Genomic DNA, 27,894 nt, shown 5'->3' on the forward strand with positions numbered 1-27,894 from the left:
CAATTAAGCATGATGGTGATTGTTAATATAAATAAAATAATATGAGTTATCATTTGTCCCGAGTTTCCGGGCTGCGTTGTCAGGTCAGAAGCGCAAATCAGCGTCCAACTACTCGAGGTTTGGACTTTATTTCGCTGAAAGACAGATTTACTTGCCTAAATTTAAATATATATATATATATATATATATATATATATATATATATATATATATATATATATATATATATATATATAAACTTATTTAAATGTAGATGACAGATTATTGATTTAGTTTAGTAACTAAATTTATTTCCGGTCAGTTCCAAAATCAAAGAGAAAATCTCCGGAGAAATTAAACACTCAACGGACAGAACTGTTGACACATTTTATTTTTTTAAGTAAAGAAAGTTGACTTCACACAAAGGAAACATCCATGATTTTAAAATCAACATGAAATCACAAAGCGTTAGAATGTCATTTAACATTTTTGGTTTACCAATCGGAGCTGAAATACGCAAAGGCTCAAACATGACAGGAATTTCTCTCCAAAATCAGGACAAACAGAAAACAAACAATACGTTTATATTAAGGTTATCTTTTAAAAAAAAAAAATGCGTAAAAAATCTACCCTCGGTTGAGGAATGTTTCACAGTCGCAGTGGTTATTTCTTTAGCAACAAATGGATTGGAAAATAATTTAGAGTATATACTCACAGCAAGGCCAACACCGCAAAAAAGCTTCAGAGAATCACCTAATGCGATTTTGCATTTAATTTTCTACAAAGGAAGGACGAACACTCCACTCCCACACATACATAAGTTAGTGCAGATCAGAGGCCTACAAATCTTATTGCCTTAACAGTCAGGAGTGAGAATCTCCAAATCGTTTCTGTAATCCTACATTTCCTATTTCAAGAGAGATGGCATACGGGAAATGTGCAGAGGCTGATAAAACTCCACTAGTTATAATATTTATACAGTAGGAAAACTTTTTCACCAGCAAAATTGGGAAATCAATAGTAGTGAAGTTTACCACCATCTGTAGGCTCCTGACATTGATCGTCTGCTGATATTTGTAGGACTGGAGGACAAACTGCATATCCTGAGCTGCAAAATAGATTGTACGATTTGCAATATGCAAACAAGGTATTTTTTTTTCAATTTGCAACAAATACAGTAAAATCTCATAACAGTGCAAAGTAAGTACAGTAGTTTTCATTTGGTTACAGAATGTATAATTTAGACATAATTTGCTATTACTGCTAAAAATTAATATACATTAAAAGTAATGCAAATATTTGGAACTTAAAAAAAAAAGAAAATACAGGAGACAAAGTTTTTTTTGTCAAAGCAGGGCGAACAGTAGATGTTTGACCTTAAGCAAGAGGGTAAATGGGAAAAGAGGAAGCACGTGCTTAAAACATACAAATTCTATTTACTATTATAACCATGTTAAATGTTATGTTAATAGACAGTTTGTCAAAAGTAAAATTTAACAATACTAAAAGGATTTTACATTTTTTTACATTTTTACTAAAGTTGATGGCAATGATTTTTGGCGCTTGTTCTTTCCACTCAAAGCCCCATTTCTTTTCATTTTTTTAAAAACATGAATAGCATTTAAAACCTCCTTCATTGATTAGACACTACAAAACATTCTAGAAATTTTCTTAAACTAAAGATGTGTTTAGAATTGAAATATTACTTCCATCCATCCAATTCCTGTAACTGCTTGTCCTGCACAGGGGGTTGGAGTCTATCCCATCATGGGGCGGGAGGCGGGGTGCACCATGAACAAGTTGTCAGTATATGACATGGTCAACACAAGAGCAGACAGACAAGCATTCATTCACATTCACACCTACCCACAATTTGAGCTATTGATTCACCTATATTGTTTTTTTTATTTTGTTTTTTGTTGGAAAGTAGGGTGATGCCAGTGAACCCAGACAGAACCCATGCAGATGGGGGGAAAACACAACTTCACACAGAAAAGTCACCAGTCCTCAGGTGGATAAGAACCCAGGACCTGTGAGGCAACAGTGTTACCCCCACACCACCCCACATGTTTACAAAGATATTTGACTATTTGAACAACCTAAAAAGAAAGGTGACAGTAAAAATTCTATTGCTGACATCAATTCCACTGTAAGGCGATTAAAATATTAGACCTGCATAACAAATAATTGAATAGTAGATTCACACACAATGAGAGCTATTAAAATGATTGTCATTTAAAGTATTGCAATGCCACAGTGCAGGTTCAAGTGAACAGAGTGAAAGCAATGGAGGCATTAGATAGAGGGCTGCATTGAAAAAGTAAAAAACAATTCACAACAGCAAAGCATGCATTGCCATGCCATGAAAAAAAAATGAACTATCAAACATTTTCCCTGTGACTCCCTCGTTTAATGTGCAGGATGTTGGTCTTACGCTGTTGTGTCCTGTTTGTGCCTTTGGCTACGAGCCTTGTAAACTTCAATCAGCAGATCTTTGACATACTGGATCTCTCGTTCCACTGACTCTGCCTTGTCCCGGAGCTCCCGGTTCCTCCCTTCAAGACAATGCAGCTGTTCCTCCAAAGAATCTAACTCCGCCCTTTTTCGCTGGCGATACCTGCATTTAACAAAAAATAAATACATACCATCTTTAATTATCAAATCACATTAAAACATCGTCAGGGACAAATTGATAATTACCTGTGAGCGGCCGTTTTGTTCTGATCTCTCTTCTTCTGTTTACGCTCGCCACCTTCAGCTGGAATAATGTCCACTTCGTATTTTAAAGCACAGTGGTCTTCCTTCAGCCCGCATGCTTGCCTATGCCCTGAAGACTCCAGGTTCAGACTTTCCCTGGCCATTAGAAGACACTCTGGGCTCTGATCCTCCAGAAAATTACAGTGTAAATCATGTTGCCCTATCTGCAGACTCTCTGATTTGACCTGTTCCTCAATGTTGCCAAAGAAGCTATGATAGGCCTCTGACTGTGGTGTTGCTGGAGGATAACAACCTTCGCTGCTGTCTGATTTCCAAGAAACGCTGGCTTTTGTCACCTCCATAGTTGTTTTGATACTATTCAACACCTCGCTGTTACCGGTGCCTCCACTGACCTCCCTCATGCTATACATCAGTAGATCCTCTTTCTTATGTGGAATATCAAATGATCCACCAAAGCCAAATCCACCACCGACAACCTTCCCACCACCTATTACATCCTGACTGAAACAGCAATTTTTCTCTTCTTTTGGTAGAACGCTGCATCGTCTGACCTCAACCGCACTACCCAAACAGTAGCTTTTCCCAACCACCTGCTGGTCCTCTATACAGCCGTAGGTACTTGTAAGCGTCACTGCTGCATTACCTGAGTTACTGCCTTTGGAACCCAACAAACTGTTGTCATAGCCTTCACTGACCCGCAAACCATCAGAAACTCTTTTTCTACCACACCCACTGGGGCGACTGCAGCTGTATGGGGCGTGTCTAGAACTTTTGGATCGCCCAATGGGCCCACCACAAATACTCAGCAGGTCCAGTTCTCCCGTTGCCAGGGTAACAAGAAGTGGATTGGACTCCGATTGGCTGGATGTGGAGTATGACGAGTATGGCATCTGACTGAATGGCTGAGGAGCTACTGGTAGTGGACCCCTGTCGCATTTCCCCACCCGCTGCCCTTTCTCCGGCAGCGGTTCGGACAGGAAGTAGTCCTCCAGTTGGGCAAGTTCCTCTTGCAGCAAAGAGGTCATGACCTCCAAGTCAGAGGGCACCTGGATGTCATTCTGAAGAGGCGAAGGTGGAAGGGAGGCATTGGTGGAAGAGGGAGAGGAAGGAGGGTTTGGGAGGTACGACGAGAAATCCACTTCTTCCGTCATCCAGTCAGTGAGACCATTACCTATTGAGAAAAGACATATAAGCACAGTCGTTACATGCTGTTGGGTGTAAGGGAATAATACAGCTAAAAATTTAAGTTAATCCAAACATATCTGTTATTCGGTTTCAACGTAGCAGTATTTTAGAGTTGTAACCTAATAAACGTTCGCAAATCCAAAGCAAATTTTTTTGTATATAGGCGTAGCTAGTTTATTACTTACTGTTCAAGAAGGACGAATGTGCTGCAGTGCTGAGCCCACCTGAAATGGGGAAAAATATAAAAAAACGTACTTGCTGCAACTCACCAATTAAGTGCTGACTCTCCTCTGACACCTCCCCCCTGCACCCCTGTGATTGGCTGTGGTTAGCCTGTGGGTGAGAGAGAGTGAGGGGGTCTGCCGGGCAGACACGAAGAGTCTTCCAAACAGGAGCTGATGTTGCCATCATTTTGTCTGCTGGTACGTAGATTTAGTCCAAGTCCAAACATATGCTGAGAATACGCAGGGTTTGACAGATGAGCCACAGAGAGCAGGGCTGGGTGAGCATAATGACACCTAGAGGGTAAACACAAATAGAGATCAGAAAACGTATCCAGTCCACTGAACACTGAAGGGATTGCTTCTGCTTCCCTTCGAAAGTTTCCGAATGCGACACAATCTGTTAACGATAAAGAGATCATTGAGTTTTGAGCAGTGCATCTCTGGACTAGAGATGTCAGTAGCATATACAATGAAATATAAATTATTTTAAAAAGAATTTAAAATGAGCAACCCTAAAAAAAAACAACCCTTAGTAATGGCTGATATAGTGCAGAAGTAAGAGCTGTGTACTTTGGCTTTGTCTCTAAGTCAAAATGTACATAACATCTTCAAAACACATGGGACCAGGATTCTTCCACCAGCTCCACTGTTGTCAAGAAACAGACCTACTCTCCAGACACCTTGATCATTAAATCACATTATAGCAGGTCATCTGCTACTTACTGTAGCAGATGACCTGCTACTTACTTTTTAATGTGATTACCTCTGTTTCATGACTTAAGCAATTTAGATGACAGTAAGGTGGCATGTAAATAAAATCCTGGCAAATAATGGCTAACATCTTAAAGTGACAGGAACGTGATGTTTTTTAATCTTAAAACACATCACGTTCCTGTCACTTTAAAATATCGGGCCATCAAAAAATAGCTAGGAATACCTAATATTTACATGCATTAATAACATAACAAACAAAAATCAAACCATAAAGTGAATGTAATTTTAAAAAACAAACAATGTACAGTATAGGAATATAGCATGAAAATATTTTAAAAAGAATAAAATATTTAAAGCAGAGAACCCAAAGATTCGTACAAAACAGACATAACAAATAAATAACAGTGACACAACACATTAGTTGTATGGATAACTAGTAGAAACTTTGACTTACTCCATCATTGCAGAGAAATGTAGAGCACTTGGGGGTGCGTTGCTAAAGCAAAGCACGAGTTCTTATCGGGTCCAACAACTACACGAATTCAAAGAGCCATATTTGAGCTCGGAAAAGCCGGGAGGGCGTAAGGAGGACGAGTTGTTGCTTTGTTGTGGTCGACCTGTAAACTGAGGAGCTGCCTCGCTGCGAGGACGCGTCAGTTCATTCACACCTAGCAACCAACTGCGTCACCAGGAAAAACCGCGGCGCCGCTCGTGGATCCCTCCGCCCCCCTCCACCGCGTCTCGCGGAGATCCCACAAACTCTCCGCCGCACTCCGTTCAGAAGTTGCGTTACTTCTGTCAGTAGTACTACCACCTAATGCAGTGCATCAGGTCATGTCTCACACTGAAAGGGAATTATGGAAAGATATTTAAAACAAATGTAACACTAATTTTAAACGACAAAACCGAAATATATAAAAATCACTTCGTAGCTGATTTATAATTTAACCTTATTGTTGACGAATACTAACTGAGGTCACAAACAAGTGGCTCCGATTTTACCTGTCGTTTAAAAGCACAATTTTTAAAGTAATAATGTTATGTCCCGTGGATAGTTCTTCATCCACATGAGGCCGTTCAAACACTTTTATATTGATTGCTCTACAAATGAATTGAAATTTATATTTTTGTGTGAACGCTGTACTTGAGTAAACAGCTGTAGTCCTGCAGTTCAGAGACGGAACCTTACTATGTGGTATTGTATTGAGTTGGTGGGGGACTATTTGATTAACGACGCACTTTGTTGTTCAGTAGTGGTCTGTTGCATCTCCGTTGCATCAGTGGTCCACGCTCATTGTCATTGGCTGTGCGTGCTCAGCCTGCCGCTCCCTCATTGGTCCGAATTGACTACATGTGAAATTTGATTGGTCTACTGTAGGTAAGGCAACATATCACTGTATTGTTACCGTTTTTTTTCCTGCTGTACTGACTGTGCACATGTTTCAGGTAAACAAACCGGGAATCACAGCTGTGAAAAGCTTAGAGTTTTACCAAGCTTATCCATGTACTTTCAAAACAGTTTAACCCATCTTCATCAAATCATTTGAGAAAAAGTCTATTTTAGGAAATTTAAAAAAGAAATGACAGTGCATGTTCTTTTATTTATTTATTTATTTATTTATTTATTTATTTGCTTATTTGCTTATTTGCTTATTTATTTATTTATTTATTTTACAAAACTTTAGAGATTAAGCTACTATCGTTTACTCCAAAAATGTTTCAATTTATGTTTTGGCTTAGATTTTCTTCCATGAAGTGTATCAAACTTAAAGAGATGAAATGTCACAAAGTCAGTGAATAATGGGAATAGATTATTCACCCTTTGTTGTTGACTTTTATCCTAACACAATTTGAAAATCCTTGTTTTTGTGGCTAATTTAGAAAGACACAGCTGTCAGAGCTAAATTAATTTACTTGAAAAGACTGTCAATAACAATTATTTGTGGAATAAATCTTTGTTTTCCTCCTTTCAGCAAATCCCTAAGCTGTGTGAATGTGCTGTTCTCCTGTTGCTATAGTAATAGCGGACACTGCCCCCTATTTTAGACCTGTTTTGTGGTTGCTGTTGCCATGGGATTTGCATGTCTCTTTCTCTCTCTCTCCCTCTCTCTGTGTCTCTCTCTGTTTCTCTCTCTGTGCCTCTCTCTCTCTCTCTCTCTCTCTCTCTCTCTCTCTCTCTCTCTCTCTCTCTCTCTCTCTCTGTCTCTCTCTCTCTCTCTCTCTCTCTCTGCCCCCCCCTTCTCTCTCTTTCTCCTCCTGTCTCTTTACCTGCTGTTTTCCTTCCACCCCGTCTCTATTTTTGCACCCATCCTTGAGGAACCATTCCTCCATCTGATTTGCTGAGTTGCATCTCTGTGACATTATCGTTTTGTCAAAAAACCAATGGGCTTATTTCCAGTATTGCTGAATTTGCATACTGAGTGGACACACAGCATTTCTCCTCTAGGGCTGAGCAGCATGTCTGCATATTGATTAAAAGTCTGGAGCCAGACAACTTAATTGATGGCATGCATTCACAGTAACCAGAATGAAAGAGGATGATTTGTTTCTTTGAATAAGGTTTATCTACAGAAACTAAAGTAGTAGGATGATTGTTTTAGGGCACAGAGTTGACAAAAGATTATTTGTGTGAGTCATTGAAAGGGACAGCCCTGATACAGAGGAGCAATTCAGCAAAATGTCCATGGAGTGGTAGCTAACATATGAGTGAAGCATTGAGAGATTAGCAGAAAGGCAACCTGATGCAATCCGGATAAATGTGGTTGTAATGGAGACCAGATTGAGACAGTAACTGGCAAAGTTGGAAGGTCTCCCAGGAAATCGCTGACTGCTCTCGCTGTCTCTATTAATTGGTCTACTGAGAGCTTCCTGTTTGCGCATCATAAGAGAATCCAAGGTATTCATGACAACAGTGCTGCTTTGCCCCAGTGTCTCACAGGGTGCAGTTTCCTTTTGTCATTTAGGAGAGGATATAAAATGAGTAATTTACACCCTAAAAAACCTTTAATACCCCCTCTCACTTTAGGTAATCCAATGGGCTCAAAGACTCAGTGCCAAATCTGGCTAATCCAGATTTTCCTGGTTATAACAATGCAAGGGAAAGTTTTTAAACTTTGGCTCAAGTTGAACTTCAGATACATTTGAGATATTTAACATCATAGTCCATAACAAGCTGTCCACCCGTTGATACCCGATTCTATTGTCTGAATATTGTCTTTTAACCCAGAAGTCAGAGAAGTGGATGCTGCATGCCAAGTGCACATGTGGCACGTTAGTAGGGATTACACCATCATTTCATCATCATCTCTCTCAGAATTTATTGTCCTCAACTTTTGCCCTTCTTTGAACATGCGATGAAAACATGGGATTCAGTTAAAACTTGTGAATGGATGCTGCTCAGGGGGGATTTGTCCATGTTTTTGAGTGTGCTCAGTCTTCAGATCACCCCCATTTATTTGTACATTTGGTGTGAAATCACTTCATCAAGTTTAAAATAGTGACAAGCATAATAAAACTTTAATTTATGCATGTTGTCGGGCTTCTTTAATTTGCATCCAACCATGACAGATCTGAGTCAGTCACAGGTTTGTGTTTATTTTCTATTCCTCAAGGACTTCTTGATAAGTGGAACGTGTTTGATGCAAAGGACTACAGTGACTGTTTCACCCTTTGTCCTAATTTTTGGGAGATCAGAAAACTGGAACAATGGTGAAGCTCATCTCGCACTGACCTGGCACCAGAAGACTGAACTCTATATTGTAAATGTTAACTTTGGTGTGCACAGGTAAGGGAATTGTTCCACATTGAGGATGAAATTTCTAAGACTTGGAGGAAAGAAGAAAGAAACCACAACAACAACAGATAAACCAAGACTGTAAATGTAGTGTAGCTGTTCTGGGTACTCCAGCTTGCTGTTCGTGCATCACTTCTGTCCTTCAAACTTTTAGCTCTTGTGGTCTCGAGCGGTTCGTCGGTGTCATTCACAGCTCAGGCTGTCGAGCCATTTAAAACTCCAGAGGCTCAGCGTCTATCACCTTTGAGTTTTACTCAGCCAATATTCATCCGGACCACGTGTTTTATATTCAAACTGTTTTCATCACAGTGTCTGTTCATACTGAAAACACACTGTTCATATTGTTAAGAAATCTGAATAAATGTGTGAAGTCACCTCAAACTGGTACGTTTTGATTTCAGCAATCTGCATTTGGTTGTTTTGTCAGTAAGAACACACACATACACATACACCTATATACACACAAATACATAAAAGCAGATTTTCATGAAACTCTGAAGAAGGTTGAGTCTCAGGCCAGAAATTCATCCATTCAACTTTGGCATTTTTATACTTTCATAGGCATAGACTGTTTTTAGGCTAAGTAGACAAATGCACTAATGGTATTTTATTTATTGGTGGGATGCTACTAAAAAGCTTCACTTCCCCTCTATGGCTGGTGAAGAAAGAGGAACATTCTTCACTGGGGTGATTTTGTGGTATTCTCAAACCTTTATTATTATTGTTCATCTCATTAGGTCAGTGCTGGTGCTTTTCTTTATTTCCCCTCAGGATGTTTTTCACATGCCATCGTTGTGCTTGCCATGAAATCCAAAAACATGTGTCTTGTATTGTACTTTAATGACTTGTATACATCGTGTACCATATTTTGAATTAACCGCTGTCATCTTAAATTGCCTTCAAAGGGGGAAGATGATTTGTTCAAAGCAGTAAACATGAAGAGTCGCTGGTGTATCTGATGCATTCAGTGAAAGCTTCTCTTTTCAGCTGTGTGTTTGAGCGTGTGAGCGTGTGTGTGTGGGGGGGGGCATGTTTGGGGCTGGGCAGGATATTTTTCTCTTTAATCTTCTAAATTACTCTGAACTGAAATGTGGAAATGCAGACTACTAAATGTCTGAAATATCATGCAGGATGTGAGCAGACACCTTTGACGTGGTACTATAAGTTCACCCTCTCAGCTGAGCGATATCTCTATTTCATCAGATTTTCTTCAGGTTGTTTCCAGATGAGGTTAATATTTCCCTTTAATGTTGACAAAATACATATGAAAGCTGCATTAATTTACCCACCATCTGCCTTACTTGTGGTTGAAGGGCTTGAGGGAAAGGCCAGTCTGAGGGCGTGAAAGTAGGTGTTGATTCATTAATATTTCACCAACAATAAGAGTGTGTCACTCAAAATCAATCACTGTGGTAATGAGCTCCTGCTTGCCCTCTTAAAGATGTGTTTATTATTCAGCGGGTGAACCGGAGACTCAAAAGCCCTTTTCACACAGCCGTTTAAAGGCGGTAGTGTTGCATCTTCATTGCACCTCACTGTTCTGTAGAAACCTTACAAAGGCAAAAAGTGGGGTCATTGTTGTTCTGTCTCTGTGCCGGTAGTACAAGCCGTAATTCCATGTAATCAGTGTCTGTATGAACAAAACAAACCGATGAAGCTGAAAGGTGTTGTACTTTGACGATGTGTTATGCGTGTGGCCTTCTACCAGGAGATTTAAAAGCAGGAAGTAGCCGTTAGCAGCTAACTCAAAGAAGAAAACGTCTATTAGAAACAAGAAAGCTGAGAGCAACGAGGGATTTCCAAGAACTCCTTACTATCAGACATGGGGATGAAATCAGCCACCATCTATCCAGGAAGGTAAATGATTATTAGTATTATTTACTAATCACTGCTCAACACATACAAAGCATCAAACGAGATAGCAACGTTTTATATTTCCATCCGCAGCATGAAGTCACAGACTCATGTTGTTTCAGTTTTGGTTGATTGAATTAAATTATCGTTGCAATAAACATTACTAAAATCAACACTCTTCAAACCAGAATATGAAATTAAAATTTGTCCTTCCACATGCTGAATCTAACGTGAAACTGTCAGTGTACAGCTGTAATTACCTTATTAACTGTATGGAACATAATAAACCCAGTTGTACATCATTACCTACCTGCATGTCACAGATCTGAACTGGGACGCATTGAAAAAAAATGTGTGAAGATAACTTTGTGGAGAAATTCATACAAAAACATGTTTTTGAGAAGCGTTTTGTTTTTTTTTATACAAATTAAAATTTCTTGATGTTGAATCATGCATGTTAAGTTGTGTGTAATTTCACGTCATGTGTTTTATCTTCTTTTAGCACACCTCTTGCAGGGCTACATGACATAATTAAAGGCAGTGTGCCAGATACATGTGTATGTGGGTTATGATTTTACCTATGCAGAATCTTATGTAGATAATGAGCCAATAAACTACTGACACCATCTGATTCTCCTCTAAATAAAGAAATCTTCACTGAAATGGAAATACAGCAGCTCATTAGGACAGAGAGTATTTACAGAAATGTAGTAATTAACAACTTGTTTGCCAGGGACACTAATTAAGGAAGCAAAAACTGAATTGTCCTCAGTTTAAACAATTTGTCCGTAACTAGTGTGTTACACAAACAAACCAAGATGCATCATATACATTTATTTATTTATTAGATAAATGATATTTATGCAATATCACAGGGCTGTAATTTATGAATTTGTTAAAACATGATGTAATTTCTTCAACATTGATGTAAATACAAATACATTAATACTGTATTATTATTCTGAATGAAAGCCCTTGGATCAGTATATAGGTCAATATCAACATTTTCTAAAAAATCCGACAAAAGATAACAAAAATTTGGCACCAAATAATGCATTATGAATAGCTAACATCTTTTAAAATATTTTATGCTCAATTTTATGTATTAATAGTGTTGTTAAAGTATTGAGAGATTAGTTTGTCATCTGAGAAAAACTTAAAAAGCTCAAGACGAAGTATAAGCGTATCAAAAGGGGGAAGAGGCATTGGTTAGAGTGATAACACTGCATGCATGGATCAGCTTCACAGGAGGGAACTGATCAAGCAAATCTCATTACACTGTGTTTCAAGAGAGACTGAGATCGAACTGACTGGGGGCTCCCTGCAAAGAGCCACTGGTACATTGCTCAAACTCCTTTCCTTCTCACAGTGGCTGGAACATAATTACGTCTCTTAAATTCTTTCATATTCACCCCTGTTGTCACAAAGCCCTCATTTGCTTGAAAATATCAGGCTTTTCACAAGAGCCCCAGATTTTTCATCTTTTCAAATGTCCCTCAGTCACACACAATATCGGGTCGTGTGCCGTTAGTTTCAGTTCCAGCTTTACGGGCCCTACGGATCTGTCACACAGTGGTCCCTCAAGTCATGAACTGTGTGTAGCCCTCGGCGCCCGTTACTATGACATCCATCCAGATCCTCATGGCCTCCGGGGATGGGGCGACCATGTAGTAGAGTCTGTCGTGAGTTTTGACACAGAAGGTCAAAGATGGATTGGGGCTCTAGGGATCATAGCAAAAGAAAGGGACATTTTAAAGCACGCTACACCTGTCCCTTTTCCTTTGAGATGGTTGTCAAACATCAGAAAAAATTTAATTGTTATCAGAATGAATCCATTCTAATCAGGATCTTCCTGGTCCTTTGAAAATCTCTCCCAACTGAAAATATCTTACTTTTTAATTTGACAGGATAATTGAAATTTATTTGATTTTTTAGTCGTTTATATCTACCATTTGACTAAAAAACAATTAAACATACAACAGAATATTATAATACAATATTAATATTACTAAGTTAAGTTTGTTATGAGGAATTGTATGTGTAGGAGCAAGTTCAAGATATGATAATACTAATATTTTTAGAATTGAATTGTTATTTTGAAATGTGATTATGCAGTTTTTTTTATTCAAAAATATAAATTTAGAAAAGATATTACACAGCCATTCATATGCGTTAAAACCAAACATAAGTAAGTAAAGAAGAAAGAGCATTGGTTACCTTGGTGGCACTACGTAGGTGATCGTAATAAACCTCTTCAATTGCCTGGAAGTAAATGAGCCCTTTCAGCTTGTTCTCATGCTTGTCTGGAAGGAGAAAAATAAAAACATTTTAAGTAACATTACCTTGTGTGTGTACCTGATGCAAGACCTCTGTCAGCCCAGGCGATAGACAGCACCGCCAGCCAGCAATGACAGGAAACATGTTTGTTTTTGGACAAATAATCTTAGACAGACTTTTTTGGAAAAAATATTTCATGTTATTCTTAGACCTGGGTCACACCTGTAGAGACGCACAGTAGGTATATGACCATACAATATTCTGTCTCATATTTCCAATAACATTTGGGTTATATTGAACTGACAGAGTACAGTAAGTACACTGCTCATATATCATGTGTACTCCTAAAATATCTGATTACAAATAACGTTTTTCATTAATAGTGTTTCTAATAATATTAAAATGTTTAATATTTCTAAAAATATTCTAACATTATTAAAATATTTTACAATATCTTTTTAATGATATGAACAATCTTAATTCATATCAATATTTTGTAGTTTTGTGAAACAGTGTATGGGGAAATGTGTCTGATAAAAAAAGTATAATGTGAATCCTACAGCATACTGGCAGTTATCCAGGTACATTAAGAGTCAAGAGAAGTAAAATTCATAGAAAAGAGACCTACAAATAGACCTTTGAACAAAATAGCCTGAAAAAAAAGAACATTTTCTAAGACGTAGTCTGAAATGGTACATTGTAAATGACATTTTCACTTCTCACAAAAACATGTGAGTCAACTTGAGCAAAGAGTTTGGAGACAACTCATCTTCCGTCTTTGCCGAAAACCCTCATTAATCTGGGATCTGAGCAATTCAACAGTGAATAGTGATGTTAGATTGAGGAGTATTGATTTTTGCGTTCATATATTGTTATTATCTAATCTTGATTAGATTACTTTAAATAGGAACATTAAATAGTTTCATAACTGTTATTTTATACACACACAAAAAACCACAAAACCTGCCATAATAGCAGTTTGCAGACAGAGAAACAAAAACTTAAATCTCAATAAAGAATTCGACACAGAACCAGCAGGAAGGTGTTAACTCTTTTTTCCCGGCGACACATAACCCATAGGTATGAGCAGCGCTGTGTCAGAGTAAAAGTTAATTAAAAGTGCAAGTCTATTTCAAGCTATGCCTGAAGTCTTTACCATCCCATTAATTTGACTTGTTTTCCTCAGTCGTACTTTGTCTGTGGTTTTTTTAGCCTTTTGCCTGCGAGTGGGAGTCACATTTCCAGATCTTTTTGTAAATCCCTTGCCTTTCTTTTCACCACTGGATTTGATCTTTCAGTTCAGCATTTCCCTTCAGGCTGGTCGGACCCTGTTGCCCGTGTTATGGACTCCTCTATTCATTCACTAAACATCTTTATGAATTTTGAAGTCACTCCATACTGAGGCAATTAGTAGTTGTAGATGAATCATGTAGAGAAAGCTAACTGGACATGCTGTAGTCACTGGACTGTTCAGGGCTTTTAACTGCAGGTATTTGAATTTGAGGGAGAGTCATATCATGTCTAAGATGAGTTGGCTTCATATAAAATCATTCTAAAGCATTTCTGGATTCCACTCCTGTTCAAACACACAGTGCTCTTCCATGCAGCTAAGAAACAAACATTAAGCAACAATTAATGGCAATCTTTTGAAATACATGTGACACTTTCTTCTACTTTTCCTTTTCCACAAGTCAAATCTGCTTAGTAATGAGATAAATGTTTTTGAAATGTGAGATTCGTTTTATTAGTCACGAACAAGCCAGGAGCTAGCCCCCACCCGGAGAAAAACACATCTAAAGAAAACATTGCATCTTATTTCATCACCATCATCACCATCATCTTCGTCAGGAGTAAGGGGGTGAAAAGGCTAGGCAAGTGAGGGGGGGGGGCAAAGAGAACAGGGGCGACAGCAATGAAAATATCCTTGGAATGTAATTTGAACTGGATTGTAAAATAATGTCTGAAAAGTGTGCTTGTGAATTATATAGAAAACCAAAAGCTCCTATTTCAAATTCAGGGGACAGGCTAATAGACGTAAAAAGTACAAACTGACTTTGGCTTTAGCACACAAGAACGCGGCAGAAAATTAACTGAATGCAGCTTTAATGAGTGTCTAGTTCCTGACAGTTGGACACAAGTCCAGAAACAACATTCTTAAGTAGAGCATCAGTCATGTGTTGGGACAGCAGAATTACTGAAGTCCAACGTTTGCTGGTGAATACAATAAAACAGAGAATTCTACTGCAAAATGGTTCGAGTCCTTAAATCTGACAGCAGTGAAGCACCAGACTTCATTTGGATAAGTCAGAAAGAAAATATGACTCTTAATAGAGAATCCAAAACATATAATAGGCTCCTATCAAGCCAGCATTCCATGATTTAACAGAACTTTAACAGAGGCACAAACTTTGAGGGATGTTTTTCCATAAAGTCATCTCTTTATAGAATTTGCGAAGCACTTTGAAGAACAATCTAATGTAGCCAGTAGAGGACACAAGCCAATGTCTTAATGTGCCGGTCCCAAGCCCAGATAAATACAAAGGGTTGCGTCAGGAATGGCATCCGACGTAAAACTTTTGCCGAATCAAATCAATGACTTCCATACCGGATCGGTCGAGGCCCGGGTTAACAACGATCGCCATCAGCGCTGTTGACCTACAGGGTGCCGGTGGAAATTGGACTACTGTTGGTCGAAGAACGAGAGGAGGAAAGCGTGCCCATAAGAAGAGAGAGAAGAGGAACGCCAAGAGTATAGGACTGAGAGTAGGGACGTTGAATGTTGGAACTATGACAGGAAAAGGTAGAGAGTTGGTTGATTCAGAGGAGGAAGGTAGACATACTGTGTGTCCAGGAGACCAGGTGGAAAGGTAGCAAGGTTAGAAGTTTAGGAGCAGGGTTCAAGTTGTTCTATCATGGTGTAGATAAGAAGAGAAATGGAGTAGGAGTTATCTTGAAGGAGGAGTTTGTTAGGGATGTCCTGGAGGTAAAAAGAGTGTCAGATAGAGTGATGAGTCTGAAGCTACAAATCAAAGCTGTGATGTTCAATGTTGCTAGTGGGTATGCTCCACAGGTAGGATGTGAGCTGGAGGAGAACGAGAAATTCTGGCTGGACTTTGATGAAGTGATGCAGTGCATACTTAGAAGTGAGAGCGTTATCATTGGTGCAGACTTCAATGGACATGTTGGTGCAGGTAACAGAGGTGATGAGGAGGTGTTGGGCAGGTGTGGTATCCAGGAGAGGAACGCAGAAGGACAGATGGTACTTGGCTTTGCAAAAAGGATGGAAATGGCTATAGTGAATACTTTCTTCCAGCAGATGCAGGAACATAGGGTGACCTATAAGCGTGGTGGTAGGAGCACACAGGTAGACTACATCTTATTTAGACAGTGTAATCTGAAGGAGATCAGTGACTATAAAGTAGTGGTAGATGATAGTGTAGCCAAACGGCATAGGATGGTTGGTGGTGTGTAGGATGACTCTGGTGGTGAGGAAGATGAAGAGGACAAAGGCAGAGCGGAGGACAAAATGGTGGAAGCTGAAAAGGGAAGAGTGTTGCAGGACTTTAAGAAGGAGTTAAGACAGGCTCTGGGTGGTCAGGAGGTGCTGCCAGATGACTGGACAACTACAGCTAATGTGATTAGAGAGAAAGGTAGGAGAGTACTTGGTGTGTCATCTGGAAGGAAAGTAGATGAGACTTGGTGGTGGAATGAGGAGGTACAGGAGTGTATACAGAGAAAGAGGTTAGCTAAAAAGAAGTGGTACACTGAGAGGACTGAGGAGAGTAGACAGGAGTACAGGGAGATGCAGCGTAATGTGAAGGTAGAGGTAGCAAAGGCCAAAAAAGGGGCTTATGATGACTTGTATGCTAGGTTGGACAGTAAGGAAGGAGAAACTGATCTATACAGGCTGGCAAAACAGAGAGACAGAGATGGGAAGGACGTGCAGCAGGTTAGGGCGATTAAGGATAGGGATGTAACTGTATTGACAGGTGCCAGTAGTGTGATAGGAAGATGGAAAGTGTACTTTGAAGAGTTGATGAACGTGGAAAATGAGAGAGAACAACGACTAGAAGAGGTGACTGTTGTGGACCAGGAAGGAACACAGATCACTCAGGATGAAGTGAGGAGGGCATTGAAGAGGTTGAAGAGTGGAAAGGCAGTTGGTCCTGATGATATACCTGTAGAGGTTTGGAAGTGCCTAGGAGGGGTGGCAGTAGAGTTTCTGACTGGGTTGTTCAACAGGATCTTAGATAGTGAGAAGATGCCTGAGGAATGGAGAAGTGTGCTGGTGCCCATTTTTAAGAAAAAGGGAGATGTGCAGAGTTGAGGCAACTACAGAGGAATAAAGCTGATGAGCCATACAATGAAGTTATGGGAAAGAGTAGTGGAAGCTAGACTAAGGGCAGAAGTGAGCATTTGTGAGCAGCAGTATGGTTTCATGCCAAAAAAGAGTACTACAGATGCAGTATTTGCTTTGAGAATGTTGATAGAGAAGTACAGAGAAGGCCAGATGGAGCTGCATTGTGTCTTTGTAGATCTGGAGAAAGCTTATGACAGGGTGCCCAGAGAGGAACTGTGGAATTGTATGAGAAAATGTGGAGTGGCAGAGAAGTATGTTAGAGCGGTGCAGGACATGTATGAGGACTGTAAGACAATGGTGAGGTGTGCTGTAGGTGTGACAGAGGAGTTCAAGGTGGAGATGGGACTGCATCAGGGATCAGCTCTGAGCCCCTTCTTGTTCGCTATGGTGATGGACAGGCTGACAGACGAGGTTAGACAGGAATCTCCATGGACTATGATGTTTGCAGATGATCTGCAGTGAGAGCAGGGAACAGGCGGAGGAGAAGCTAGAGAGGTGGAGGTTTGTCCTGGAAAGGAGAGGAATGAAGGTTAGCCGCAGTCAGACAGAGTACATGTGTGTGAATGAGAGGGACCCAAGTGGAAGAGTGAAGTTACAGGGAGAAGAGATCATGAAGGTGGAGGATTTTAAGTACTTAGAGTCAATAGTCCAGAGCAATGGAGAGTGTGGAAAAGAGGTAAAGAAGCGTGTACATGCAGGATCGTAAGGGTGGAGAAAAGTGTCAGGTGTGATGTGTGATAGAAGAGTTTCAGCTAAAATGAAAGGAAAGGTGTACTAAACTGTGGTGAGACCAGCGATGTTGTTTGGTCTAGAGAGAGTGTCACTGACCAAAAGACAGGAGGCAGAGCTGGAGGTAGCAGAGATGAAGATGCTGAGGTTCTCTTTGGGATCAGGAATGAGTACATCAGAGGGACAGCACATGTTAGAGGTTTTGGAGATAAAGTCAGAGAGACCAGCCTGAGATGTTTTGGACATGTCCAGAGGAGAGATAGTGAATATATTGGTAGAAGGATTCTGAGTTTTGAACTGCCAGGCAGGAGGCCTAGAGGAAGACCAAAGAGAAGGTTTATGGATGTAATGAGGGAGGACATGAAGGTAGCCGGTGTGAGAGAAGAGGATGCAAAGGACAGGGTTAGATGGAGGCAATTGATTCCCTGTGGTGACCCCTGAAGGGAAAAGAAGGAAAAGAAGAAGAAGACTTTGAAGAACAATCTCCTCATACAACGCAATGGCTTGTTGGAAAGACATTTTAGCTGAAATGTGGTGTTTATGGCTCAATAGATCACTTTCAGTTACTCCAAATGCACAGAAAATGTGTTTATCATTATCTATAGTTCAATGCAGTATTCATGTTTGCTGGATTTTTTCCTACTTTATAATATAGTGTTGGGTTTTTCAGTTTTTGTGTAGCCAGGTGAACTTTACTCATCCTGTGATGTTAAAACCTCTCAGCATTTCAACCAACAGAGATCAAATATTAACTCCTCCTTTCTGTAAGAAATGTTTTTATTAATATGGGTTTTTTTAAATTACAATCACTCCAATATTCCCTGGACTAACTGCATCTGAAACTAAATTAATTTACAGCATTTTTATTCCTCAACAGACACGTATTACTATAGCAACCCATCAGTTAAAATCATCACTTAGCAAATACATTTGTCAGTTCTCCATACTAACCAGAAACGTTTCCTTACTTGCATCCATGTAATTTCCATGACATGTACAGTAATTATTCTGATGATGATTCTACACGTGTGAGTAGATATAGCTATCTCTTACATAACAGACACTGACCACGTTGTGACTACCTGATATATCAGTGAATCCTCACCCACATAATAGGAGAAGTTCCTCTTCATCCGGTCAAAAACAAACCAGCGTTTCTTCCACGACTTGATTTTGCCACCCATCTTCACCAGGTGGCCCTTGCACATCTTTTCTGTGAGGATGATGAAGGGGCAGGTGTCTATGCTGTGTCCGGATGACTCCACGTGGGCACGCAGGTCAAACTCTTCCTTAAGGTTTGGCAGATATCTCGTCATTGGTCGGGCCTAAGAGGAAAGGAGATGTAGACAGGAGTAAGTGGCAGAGCCTGAGGAGAGTTCTGAGACTTCATTGGCATATTAAATGATTCTATTCCTTTATGTTATGCTTTCAATACAGACTCCTTTTTATAAATAAATATAGGAGGCTGTACAACACCTGCCTGGCTTTTTTTTTTAATTCTCAAAAATGGAGACAGCTTTCAAGTCTCAAATCAAGTCTGCAGGGATACAAACTTCCAGCAAGTCAAGTCACAAGTGACGTAAACCTGCTGTAATATTTGATTTTCTGGCCATTGAAGAAAAACAGAAACAAGTTATGAACACAACATCATACTGTATATCTAGCTGTTGAGCATTTCTGCTTTTTTTAAAATCATGACACAACGAAGCATTAGCTCTCATGTGGAGTTGTACATCTGCCCACCTGAGAAATGTGAGCCAAGTATTCACTGGAATTTAGTTATCTTCTGATATCCACCCACTCCTAAATACACCATATCAGTTAATTAGTTAAGAACTAATTAATCCTTGTCTTGTTAGATTCAGATCTTTTTTAAATCAGGAAACATTTCAGATTACGAGAGGGACTTTCATTAAAATACTGAGTGAAGAAAACAGTAAATTTGCATCCATATAATAAAAACATTGAGCAAAAAGATGCTAAATGTTGTTGTCAGATGCGACTACACATTGGAAACATCGATTGTAGCAGCTTCAGGTTCCAGAGAGAAGGCGTTCTGACAATAAGTCAAACAATACGCATTAGATCGTTAGAATGTATTTGTTTACTTGCCATGTTCATAAGACACAAATGGTGATTAAATACTACGCAAAGATCACAGATTTAATTATGTGTATATTATATGCTTTTGCTCCCCCATCCATTTTCTCCCTGTTCTTCCTTTCACTCCCCACTCCTTTCCCTCCCCTCTCTGACAATCTTTGATCTTCCCGTAAACCCATCCTCTCTTTAGTGTCTCCCCTCTTATCCTCTCTCCTAAGCACCCCCACCCTCGCCCCCCTATCCATCTTCCCGCCGCCTGTCTCCTCCCGCTGTTCTACTGACCTGGGAGAAGTGTTTCTCTCTCATCTTCACCTCCTCCTCCACCAGCCTCTGCCTATGGGCCGTCTCATCCCGAAGCCTCTTCTCGGCCTCCTCTCGCCTCCTCCGCTCCTCCTCCAACATCTGCCGCCGAGCCTGCACCTCCCTCTCCTGGGAGCATCAGGAGAGGAGACAGAGGAACAACAGATGGAGGAAAAAAGAAGGAAAAATAACAGGGGGGAAAGGGAGATGGGGACAATATGTAAATTTTAGGCAAATATTGCAATACAAAGTGAACGAGTGTCAGAAGAGACACATGAGAATAAAGTCCCCATGCAGGGTTTTGTAAAATATATCCCTCAAGTCTGTATGGAGAAGTTAGCTTTGCTGATGTAAAATGATCCCTTGCAGCTTTCAGATACTTACATGCAGGCCTGCTTTGTTTCAGCATGTAGAAATAATACAAAGGTAAACAAACCACGCCCTGAACTGAGCAATCACTCAGAGGAAAATGTGTGCATGTTTTAAACAGAAGCAGCACCAGACTTTGATTTAAGTTAGTGTTCGTCAACTTTCAGGGGATGTTGTGTGTTTGTTGATACAATCTTATGTTCCTATTGTACGAGGCTAAAAAATTATAATGGTGTTGAAAATTTGGGTTATTGTTTTATCTCATGTGTAAATATTTCTTCTAGATAAAAAAAAGATGATTATCATCCATATGTCCCAAGTCCAACTATAACAATCGCACTGATAAATTCAAGTTCCTGAATACAGGCATAACATTTATTTCTTCCTACTAGTTAAACATTTGCTTCAATAAACAAATTTTGTGTTGATATTTGACATTTGTTTTAGATATTCAGTTTTTAGCTTTTTACGCTCTTCAGATTCCTTGTTTATTACAGAAGCTATCTTATCTTATCTTATCTTATCTTATCTTATCTTATCTTATCTTATCTTATCTTATCTTATCTTATCTTATCTTATCTGCTTCGTTGAGCAACAGTTTAAAAACCAAAGACAGGTTAATTTTGATGAAGGAATGCAACACATTTAAAAAGATTAATTTCAAATGTTTGCTTGAAAACTAAGTAAAACAATTATTTGATTAACAAAAGAGCTGCTAAGTAGGTTTCAGTTGACAGATGTTGATTTATTGTCACCGTCTGATGAATGAATGGGATGACTGGTGATGACTGATTTCCAGTATCCATATAAACTGGGACACTCACTCTGTTCTCAATCAGCCTGGCTTTCTCCTGCTGCGCCTCCTTCAGCATCTTCTCCATCTCCTCTATCCTCTGGGCCTCCAACCCACTGGCACTATAACACACAGAGGAAACAAAGGAGTGTGTGATGCCATGGCTGAACACGGAGTAAAAAAGAAAAAAAAAGTAAAAACCGACATGACTGGAAACCAAACAGTAAAAACATGTGGATAAAAAGACAAGGGTTTCTTCACGAGTCTATTGACCCTTCTCAGGGGAGACAGGGCAGATTTGAGTGTTCCCATGGAAACAGAGCCAGTCTCTCACCTTTCTGGGGTACAGGCAGAGTTGCCAGTTGAGACGCTGGTCTCTATGCTGTCTGAACTCTCCAGGCTCAGGGTGTCGTACGCTTGGTGCCCACTTGGTGGCGACTGATGATGGAGGATGGAGTGATGGACTGTGGGAGAATGATCTGTAGAGGAAGACGCAGCTGAGGCAGCGGTCATAGACTTATAGTGCCCTCTATTGATGATGTCAGGTCATTGGTGGCAGTTGAAGCAAATTATGAGTAGAGCACCTTTGTTCTGAGCCAGTTGACTCCTGGGGTCCATGTCTAACGGGTTTGACATCTCTCTCAGCAGTAACTGTAACCCCTGAAAAATACAAAGAGTATCGCATACTATCCATCCAGAAGATGTTTCATTTCAACCTGACTATAAACTGATGCACTCACCTTAGTGGTTGTATTTTTGTCATGAGTAACACTGCAAGAGTCTGGAAAGGCTGCAGCGCAGCACGATGATGCCTGTCCGACCTCACCATCTGATTTGGACTTCAATAGCTGAGAGAGGAAGGAGAGGCCGGCTCATTATTTAAACACACTGGGAATAAAGTGGATTGATTTCATGGAATATGTTATTAATCTGATTTTTCTGTGATTTTGAATTGTGCATACTCTAAAGAGTATTTTTTTATTTGTATTAGCACACAAAATTTGTTGTGTTAGCACAAAATAAAGAATGATATGACTTTATTTGTACCCAGGGAAAAATAAAATAATGGCTACTTAAGCTTTGGTACAGATGTGAGTATTTTTTTAACCTCTCAGCTCTCAGGCGTGAGTGTAAATCCTTAAAGTTAACTGGATTATGATGTGTATCTTTTATGTTAGTTGATGACTTTTAGCATTCTTCCTCTCGGGCCTTCTAGATGTGAAAGGGAATCGATTAGTCTTCTTCATAATCCGCAAATCTCAGTACTGCCACTACAACCGGTCTCATTACGAAACCTGTGAAGCAACAAAGATTCACAGATTTTGTGGTTGTTTTTACCCATTAGAGTCCGTCTTGGTTCAAAGTTCCAAGTACGCTCCTCAAAGAGGTTCTACCATTAATAAATATATCTATACTATCCATAATTAATCAATCCTTAAAAATAGGTTATGGACCGAAATCTTTCAAAGGGGCTATGATCAAGCCCCTCCTTAAGAAACCAAACCTAGATGCTGGCATCCTCTCAAATTACAGGCCAATCTCTAACCTGCCATACTTATCTAAGATTCTAGAGAACGTAGTGGCCAAACAGCTAAATGACTACCTGTTAGAGAACAATCTGTTGGAGGATTTCAGTCAGGTTTTAGAACAAACTACAGTACGGAGATTGCACTGCTAAAAGTCACAAATGACTTTTCAACAGCGTCAGATAAAGGTCTTCTGAAAGTACTACTCTTATTAGACCTGAGTGCAGCATTCGATACTGTTGACCATAATTCTTTTAAGGAGATTGGAAGAGGAAGTTTGCATTAAAAACTCAGCACTAGATTGGTTTAGGTCATATCTATCCGACCGATTTCAGTCTGTCTATGTCAATAATAAATCCTCAGATCGAGGGACTCTACCCGGTGGAGTACCCCAAAGATCCGTTCTGGAACCAATTCTGTTTAATCTCTATATGTTATCATTGGGAAATATTATAAGTAAATATAACATTAATTTTCTTTGTTATGCTGATGATACTCAATTATATTTATCAATTAAAACAAATGAATCTGATCAGCTAATTAAATTGGAATCCTGCCTCAGGGATATTAAATCCTGGATGCTTCACAACTTCTTACTGTTGAACAGTAACAAAACTGAAGTCATTATTATTGGGCCGAAGCATCTTAGAGATGATCTCTCTAACATGGCAATTCACTTAGATAGGATTGCTCTATCCTCCACCAATGAAGTCAGGAACCTGGGAGTGATTTTTGATCAAGATCTGTCCTTTGATTCTCATATGAAGTCTGTATCCCGGACAGCCTTCTTTCACTTGAGAAATATTACTAAAGCTAGAATTTTCTTATCCTTTAAGGACGCAGAAAAAATCATTCATGCCATTGTTGCTTCTAGATTGGATTACTGCAATTTCTTATTATCGGGCTGTTCTAGCTCCTTTATTAGGACTCTACAGTTAGTTCAGAATGCAACTGCCTGCTTACTGACTCGAACTGGGAGGAGAGAACACATCTCTCCTGTCCTAGCGTCACTTCATTGGCTCCAGATTAATTATAGAATACCATTCAAACTCCTTATGATTACATATAAAGCTTTCCACTGTAAGGCTCCATCTTACATTGAAGATCTTATTGAAGTGAATCACCCCCCCAGGGCCCTTCGATCAGAGGCTGCAGGATTTATGGTGACCCGTCAGGTTTTTAAGAGTAGAACAGGAGGCAGAAGCTTTAGCTATCTGGCCCCTTAACTCTGGAACGATCTCCCAACCTCGGTCCTAGGGGCAGACACTCTCAGCTTATTTAGGAGTAGAATAAAAACCCTCCTTTTTGATAGAGCCTACAATTAGAAATAACACTCACCCCACTAGATATGCTGCTATAGGCTTAGACTGCTGAGGGTATTTTTCTGCGTCTCTCCCGTTAAAGGGAGATACTCTGAAGCTTCTGTCACTTCTCCTTCACTTTCTTTATCTTTCTATGCTCTTAGAATTTATTACTACTCTTGGAATTTATTACTACTACTGTCAAATCACACTCTCTGTCTGCACGATACTTCCACTGTCTTTGTGCCTCTGTTTCACAGGTGGAGAACGCAGATGGAAGACAGGATACCCAAAGGCCTGGAAATCCAGCCCCAATTCAGCAACAGCGCACTATGGGCTTGAAAGTCAAACTGGCTTTTCTGCCACTCTCTCACTCTCTCTCCGTCTCATTTACTTGACCTATCTCTTTCCCTAATGCATTTCTATTTTCCAACCAACAGGTCAAGGTGGATGACCACCCTCCAGAGCCTGGGTCCTGCCCGGAGTTTCTTCCTCAATGAGGGAGTTTTTCCCCGCCACCGTTGCTTATGCTTGCTCTGGAGGGCATTGTTGGCTTTCTATCTGTAGAGCACTTTGAAATGTCTTCAGATATGATTCAGCGCTATATAAATAAAAGTTGATTGATTGATTGATTGATTGGTCAAAAGAATATGACTTGCTAAATTCAGGAATTGAGATGATGTGTCATGAACACATCTGGACCGCACTGAAAACTATCACAGAGTAAACAGCAGTGAAGCAGAATGGGATTTACCTTTCCCTGACGGCGAGTGGAAAAAGACTTTGCAGGCAGTGGTGGAGGACATGGCTGAGGTTCTCCAGCAGCCATGATGTCCTGGTACCAGCGCTCAAGGTTAATAGGAGGCATTGCATTCCTGTGCAGGTCAGGCTGGCTCTGAGGCGATGAGCAGCATCCAGCCAAAGAATAGGAGACCAGTGCAGCACCAGCATCAGTGACAGAAGCATCAAGCAAATATGAGAAAGATGAACATCCCTATGGCGACATCAAGCTGAGAGAGCTGCGTTTGAAATTGCAAATGTTCAGTGAAATTTTGCTGTTTGTTAGTCACATGGGACCTCGCCACCACTTAGGGAGCATCAACAAACCTGTGCAGAGAAAAAGGAGGACGGACCACAAGCAGTGGAGTGGGATGAAAAGGTGGATTCAGAGGAAGCGAGTTGGAATGATGGAACAGAGGAGGAAGAGGAAGAATCGAGTCTCTGTATCCCAAAGATCTGGCTTAACTGACTGACCGTAATGTACTCCTTCCCTCAGACAAACAGACATAAAACACACAGTCACAGGAGAGGAAGAGAGAAGATATTGATCAATAATACTGAAGCTATCAGAGAAAAATGAACAGGAAGTGTGGCAGAGAGCCAGCAGGGTGTCTACCTCACACGGAGCTACAGCAAGGGAGAGGCAGTGGAGGGCAGCAGGGGAAGAAACATGAGGTTGCATTGAAGCATTTCCATACATCTTATAGACATCAGAGAGCCTGAGGTACTCCTGCAGCCAAAACAAGTGTAGAAGCATAAAGGTTGAAGACAGAAATCATAATGTAAGGATGCAGAAAGCAAACAGAACTCACTGGGTCTCTAACTTTAACTTGAATCAAGATGGCCTTTATTTAAAGTTTATAATCTTATGTAGATTTAACTCCACCAACCAACACACACGGCAAGCTCAGTGTTTGTCAGTAAAATACTTGGTAACCCATCATCATGCCTGTTTTTTATTGTACACTCATTAGCAAAAAAATGAGGTGACTTTTTATGTATAGGCACTTGTTTTGTGCAGTTAGGTTTTCTTTTTACTTCACAGAAAATAAATGACAAACATACACATAAATGTGTAGGCGTGATTGAATTTTTAATTTGATCTTTTTTCAAGGAAATCCAAAGGGGCAAAAAAGTATGATTCCCAGTCTGAGAAGGTTTAATGATGGAAGTAAAAGACATTTCATTTTTCAACAAAATCACGTTGCATACATGTCAGACACATGAGTCCTCAGTCTGTGATGTTTTGGTCTGTCATCAGGTTTGAACCCCAAAGAGATTATATGGATGTATATCAAGGACAATCTACTGTGTACTGCTTTGTGTGAAGCTGTCACAGATGTGGTTTCAGGATGGGAAATAGAATAAATGCAGCAAGTTTCAAATGTTTTTATGTTTTTTGAAGAAAAAAATGGGAAAATCTATCCAGTAATAAAATGCACACTCTGCACACAGACAATGTGACAATATTGTGTTACATTCTTGTTTAATTCACTTGTACATATTAAAAGAGTGATTATAAATGTAAGACAAAATCATATTTGCCTCATTTTTTTCCATATGAGTGTAGAAACAGCCATGCGAGCATTCAGCATTGCTTAGATGTATTACAAGAAGGATTTACCTCTTGTAGCCTAACAGGATAGAGTTCAGGGGAGGGCATGTGAGAGGAGGAGGAGAAGGAGGCAGAGGAGGGACAGAGGCTATGAGGAGAACTGTCCACGTTAAGAAGATCGGGTTCGCTGATATGGAGAAATTCCTGTTTAAAAAGTTCATCTAAGTTAATTAATCAATTGGAAGGAAGTTTTTTGTTGAGTGCTTCTCCTGGGGTTGTGACATTACAGGACTCTGCTCACCTCTTTGGTGACGCTGTTGGGCTTTGGGAAGTTCCTTCCGCCGATCAAAGCATGGTACCTCTTTTCCAGTGAGCACAACCTCTCCTGCTCCTGAAGACAGGACCAGTATGAACACATTTGCTGTTTGCTATGTTTTACTGTCATGAAGTAAAAACATATCTCCTATATATTAACAATGACATGCTAACTTTGTGTAACAGCTGCAGAGTCATTGTCCTGTCTTTAGCCATCTTCTCACAGTCTTGAGCTGCCTGTAGACCCAACTGCTTCACCTGAGCTTCCAGAGCTCCCATCTTCTCCTGCAAAAATATCCGAATCTTGATGTCATTATTATAATGTATTTTATCATGTTATTAATCATATTTTACACAAATTTACCCCCACCTTCCTCTGGGTCACACTGCAGTGATATTCAGCACGCTCCTGAAGGATCTGCGAGCTCTGAGTCTCCTTCTTCTCCTCCAAACTGCTCTCCTCCTCCAGCTGGCAGAACTCCAGTTCCTCAAACTGCTTGGTCCCAACTTCCAGAGCCTCTGTCTTCTATCCAGCACAGATATGCATGTAGTCATTTGCACCATTTGAGATTATTCAAGCAAATCAGGCTGGCGGTGTTCTCTAGCTTTTTATTCACAAGGTTCCAATAGAAAGACACAACTCTGATTTCTCTGAGTGACAAGTGCCATGCATGTGATGAACACGTAGCATTTATTGATTTGGGGTTGAAAAGAAATCCCTAACAAATGCACTTTTTGTTCAGCATTTGTTAAAAACTCTTTAAAAAATAAGATGCAAATCATAAAATTTTGAAGATTCATACCTTCAGTAGTAACTGCTGGTTCCACTAACAACACCAGAACATGACTACAGATGGACTAATGCATTTTTAGTTTCAGTATTTTCATTGGATTTGTTCATATTATACAATCAAATTCTACAGTGCTCTGCTCATTAATATAAAGTGTGGGGATGTGAATGGGGACAATTGTGGTAATAAGCATGCAAACTTTTAGTGCAAAGCTGTTAATGAAGTTAT

At 39.9% G+C, this 27,894-nt stretch overlaps 2 protein-coding genes across 13 annotated transcripts in view; both read right to left on the reverse strand.

The window, feature by feature from the left end:
- Positions 1-353: 353 nt before the first annotated feature.
- Positions 354-5,482, reverse strand: atf5a (activating transcription factor 5a). Of its 4 annotated transcripts, none has more exons than XM_068331164.1 (5): positions 5,275-5,482; positions 4,152-4,400; positions 2,680-3,868; positions 2,414-2,596; positions 354-1,087 (listed from the first exon to the last, which is right to left on the reverse strand). In XM_068331164.1, exons 2-5 carry the CDS (start codon positions 4,291-4,293, stop codon positions 994-996), a joined length of 1,608 nt encoding a protein of 535 aa, XP_068187265.1. In that variant the 5' UTR covers positions 4,294-4,400; positions 5,275-5,482; the 3' UTR covers positions 354-993. The 4 variants fall into 4 exon arrangements, with proteins under 4 accessions (XP_068187265.1, XP_068187264.1, XP_068187268.1 ...); XM_068331163.1 differs by having other exon boundaries at positions 4,068-4,400; XM_068331167.1 differs by having other exon boundaries at positions 354-2,596.
- A 5,809-nt stretch (positions 5,483-11,291) lies between these two features.
- The window catches only part of phldb1a (pleckstrin homology-like domain, family B, member 1a), a 28,756-nt gene continuing 12,153 nt past the window's right edge, over positions 11,292-27,894 (reverse strand). For 2 of the 9 annotated variants that reach the window (XM_068330558.1, XM_068330562.1), the window contains 15 exons: positions 27,246-27,398; positions 27,050-27,160; positions 26,862-26,951; positions 26,630-26,764; positions 25,622-25,735; positions 25,333-25,491; positions 24,980-25,120; positions 22,139-22,246; positions 21,983-22,058; positions 21,733-21,877; positions 21,430-21,520; positions 20,219-20,365; positions 18,939-19,158; positions 12,685-12,770; positions 11,292-12,188 (listed from right to left, as the gene is read on the reverse strand). In XM_068330558.1, the coding sequence (XP_068186659.1) occupies positions 12,048-12,188; positions 12,685-12,770; positions 18,939-19,158; positions 20,219-20,365; positions 21,430-21,520; positions 21,733-21,877; positions 21,983-22,058; positions 22,139-22,246; positions 24,980-25,120; positions 25,333-25,491; positions 25,622-25,735; positions 26,630-26,764; positions 26,862-26,951; positions 27,050-27,160; positions 27,246-27,398 (1,917 nt within the window). In that variant the 3' untranslated portion in view covers positions 11,292-12,047. Of the gene's footprint in view, positions 12,189-12,684; positions 12,771-18,938; positions 19,159-20,218; positions 20,366-21,429; positions 21,521-21,732; positions 21,878-21,982; positions 22,059-22,138; positions 22,247-24,979; positions 25,121-25,332; positions 25,492-25,621; positions 25,736-26,629; positions 26,765-26,861; positions 26,952-27,049; positions 27,161-27,245; positions 27,402-27,894 lie in introns of all 9 variants that reach the window. The other 7 variants (XM_068330561.1, XM_068330557.1, XM_068330563.1 and 4 more) reach the window with 6 other exon arrangements.

Source organism: Antennarius striatus, chromosome 13 (assembly GCF_040054535.1).
Source record: "Antennarius striatus isolate MH-2024 chromosome 13, ASM4005453v1, whole genome shotgun sequence".
NCBI lineage: Eukaryota > Metazoa > Chordata > Actinopteri > Lophiiformes > Antennariidae > Antennarius > Antennarius striatus.

Bases quoted from the DNA above. Each gene is read 5' to 3' on its own strand.
- atf5a (XM_068331163.1), bottom strand. From the start codon at position 4,293: ATGATGGCAACATCAGCTCCTGTTTGGAAGACTCTTCGTGTCTGCCCG. The intron at 3,869-4,067 runs GTAAGTAATAAA...TTTTCTCAATAG, and splicing joins ACATTCGTCCTTCTTGAACA to GTAATGGTCTCACTGACTGG. The intron at 2,597-2,679 runs GTAATTATCAAT...TGTTAAATGCAG, and splicing joins AACAAAACGGCCGCTCACAG to GTATCGCCAGCGAAAAAGGG.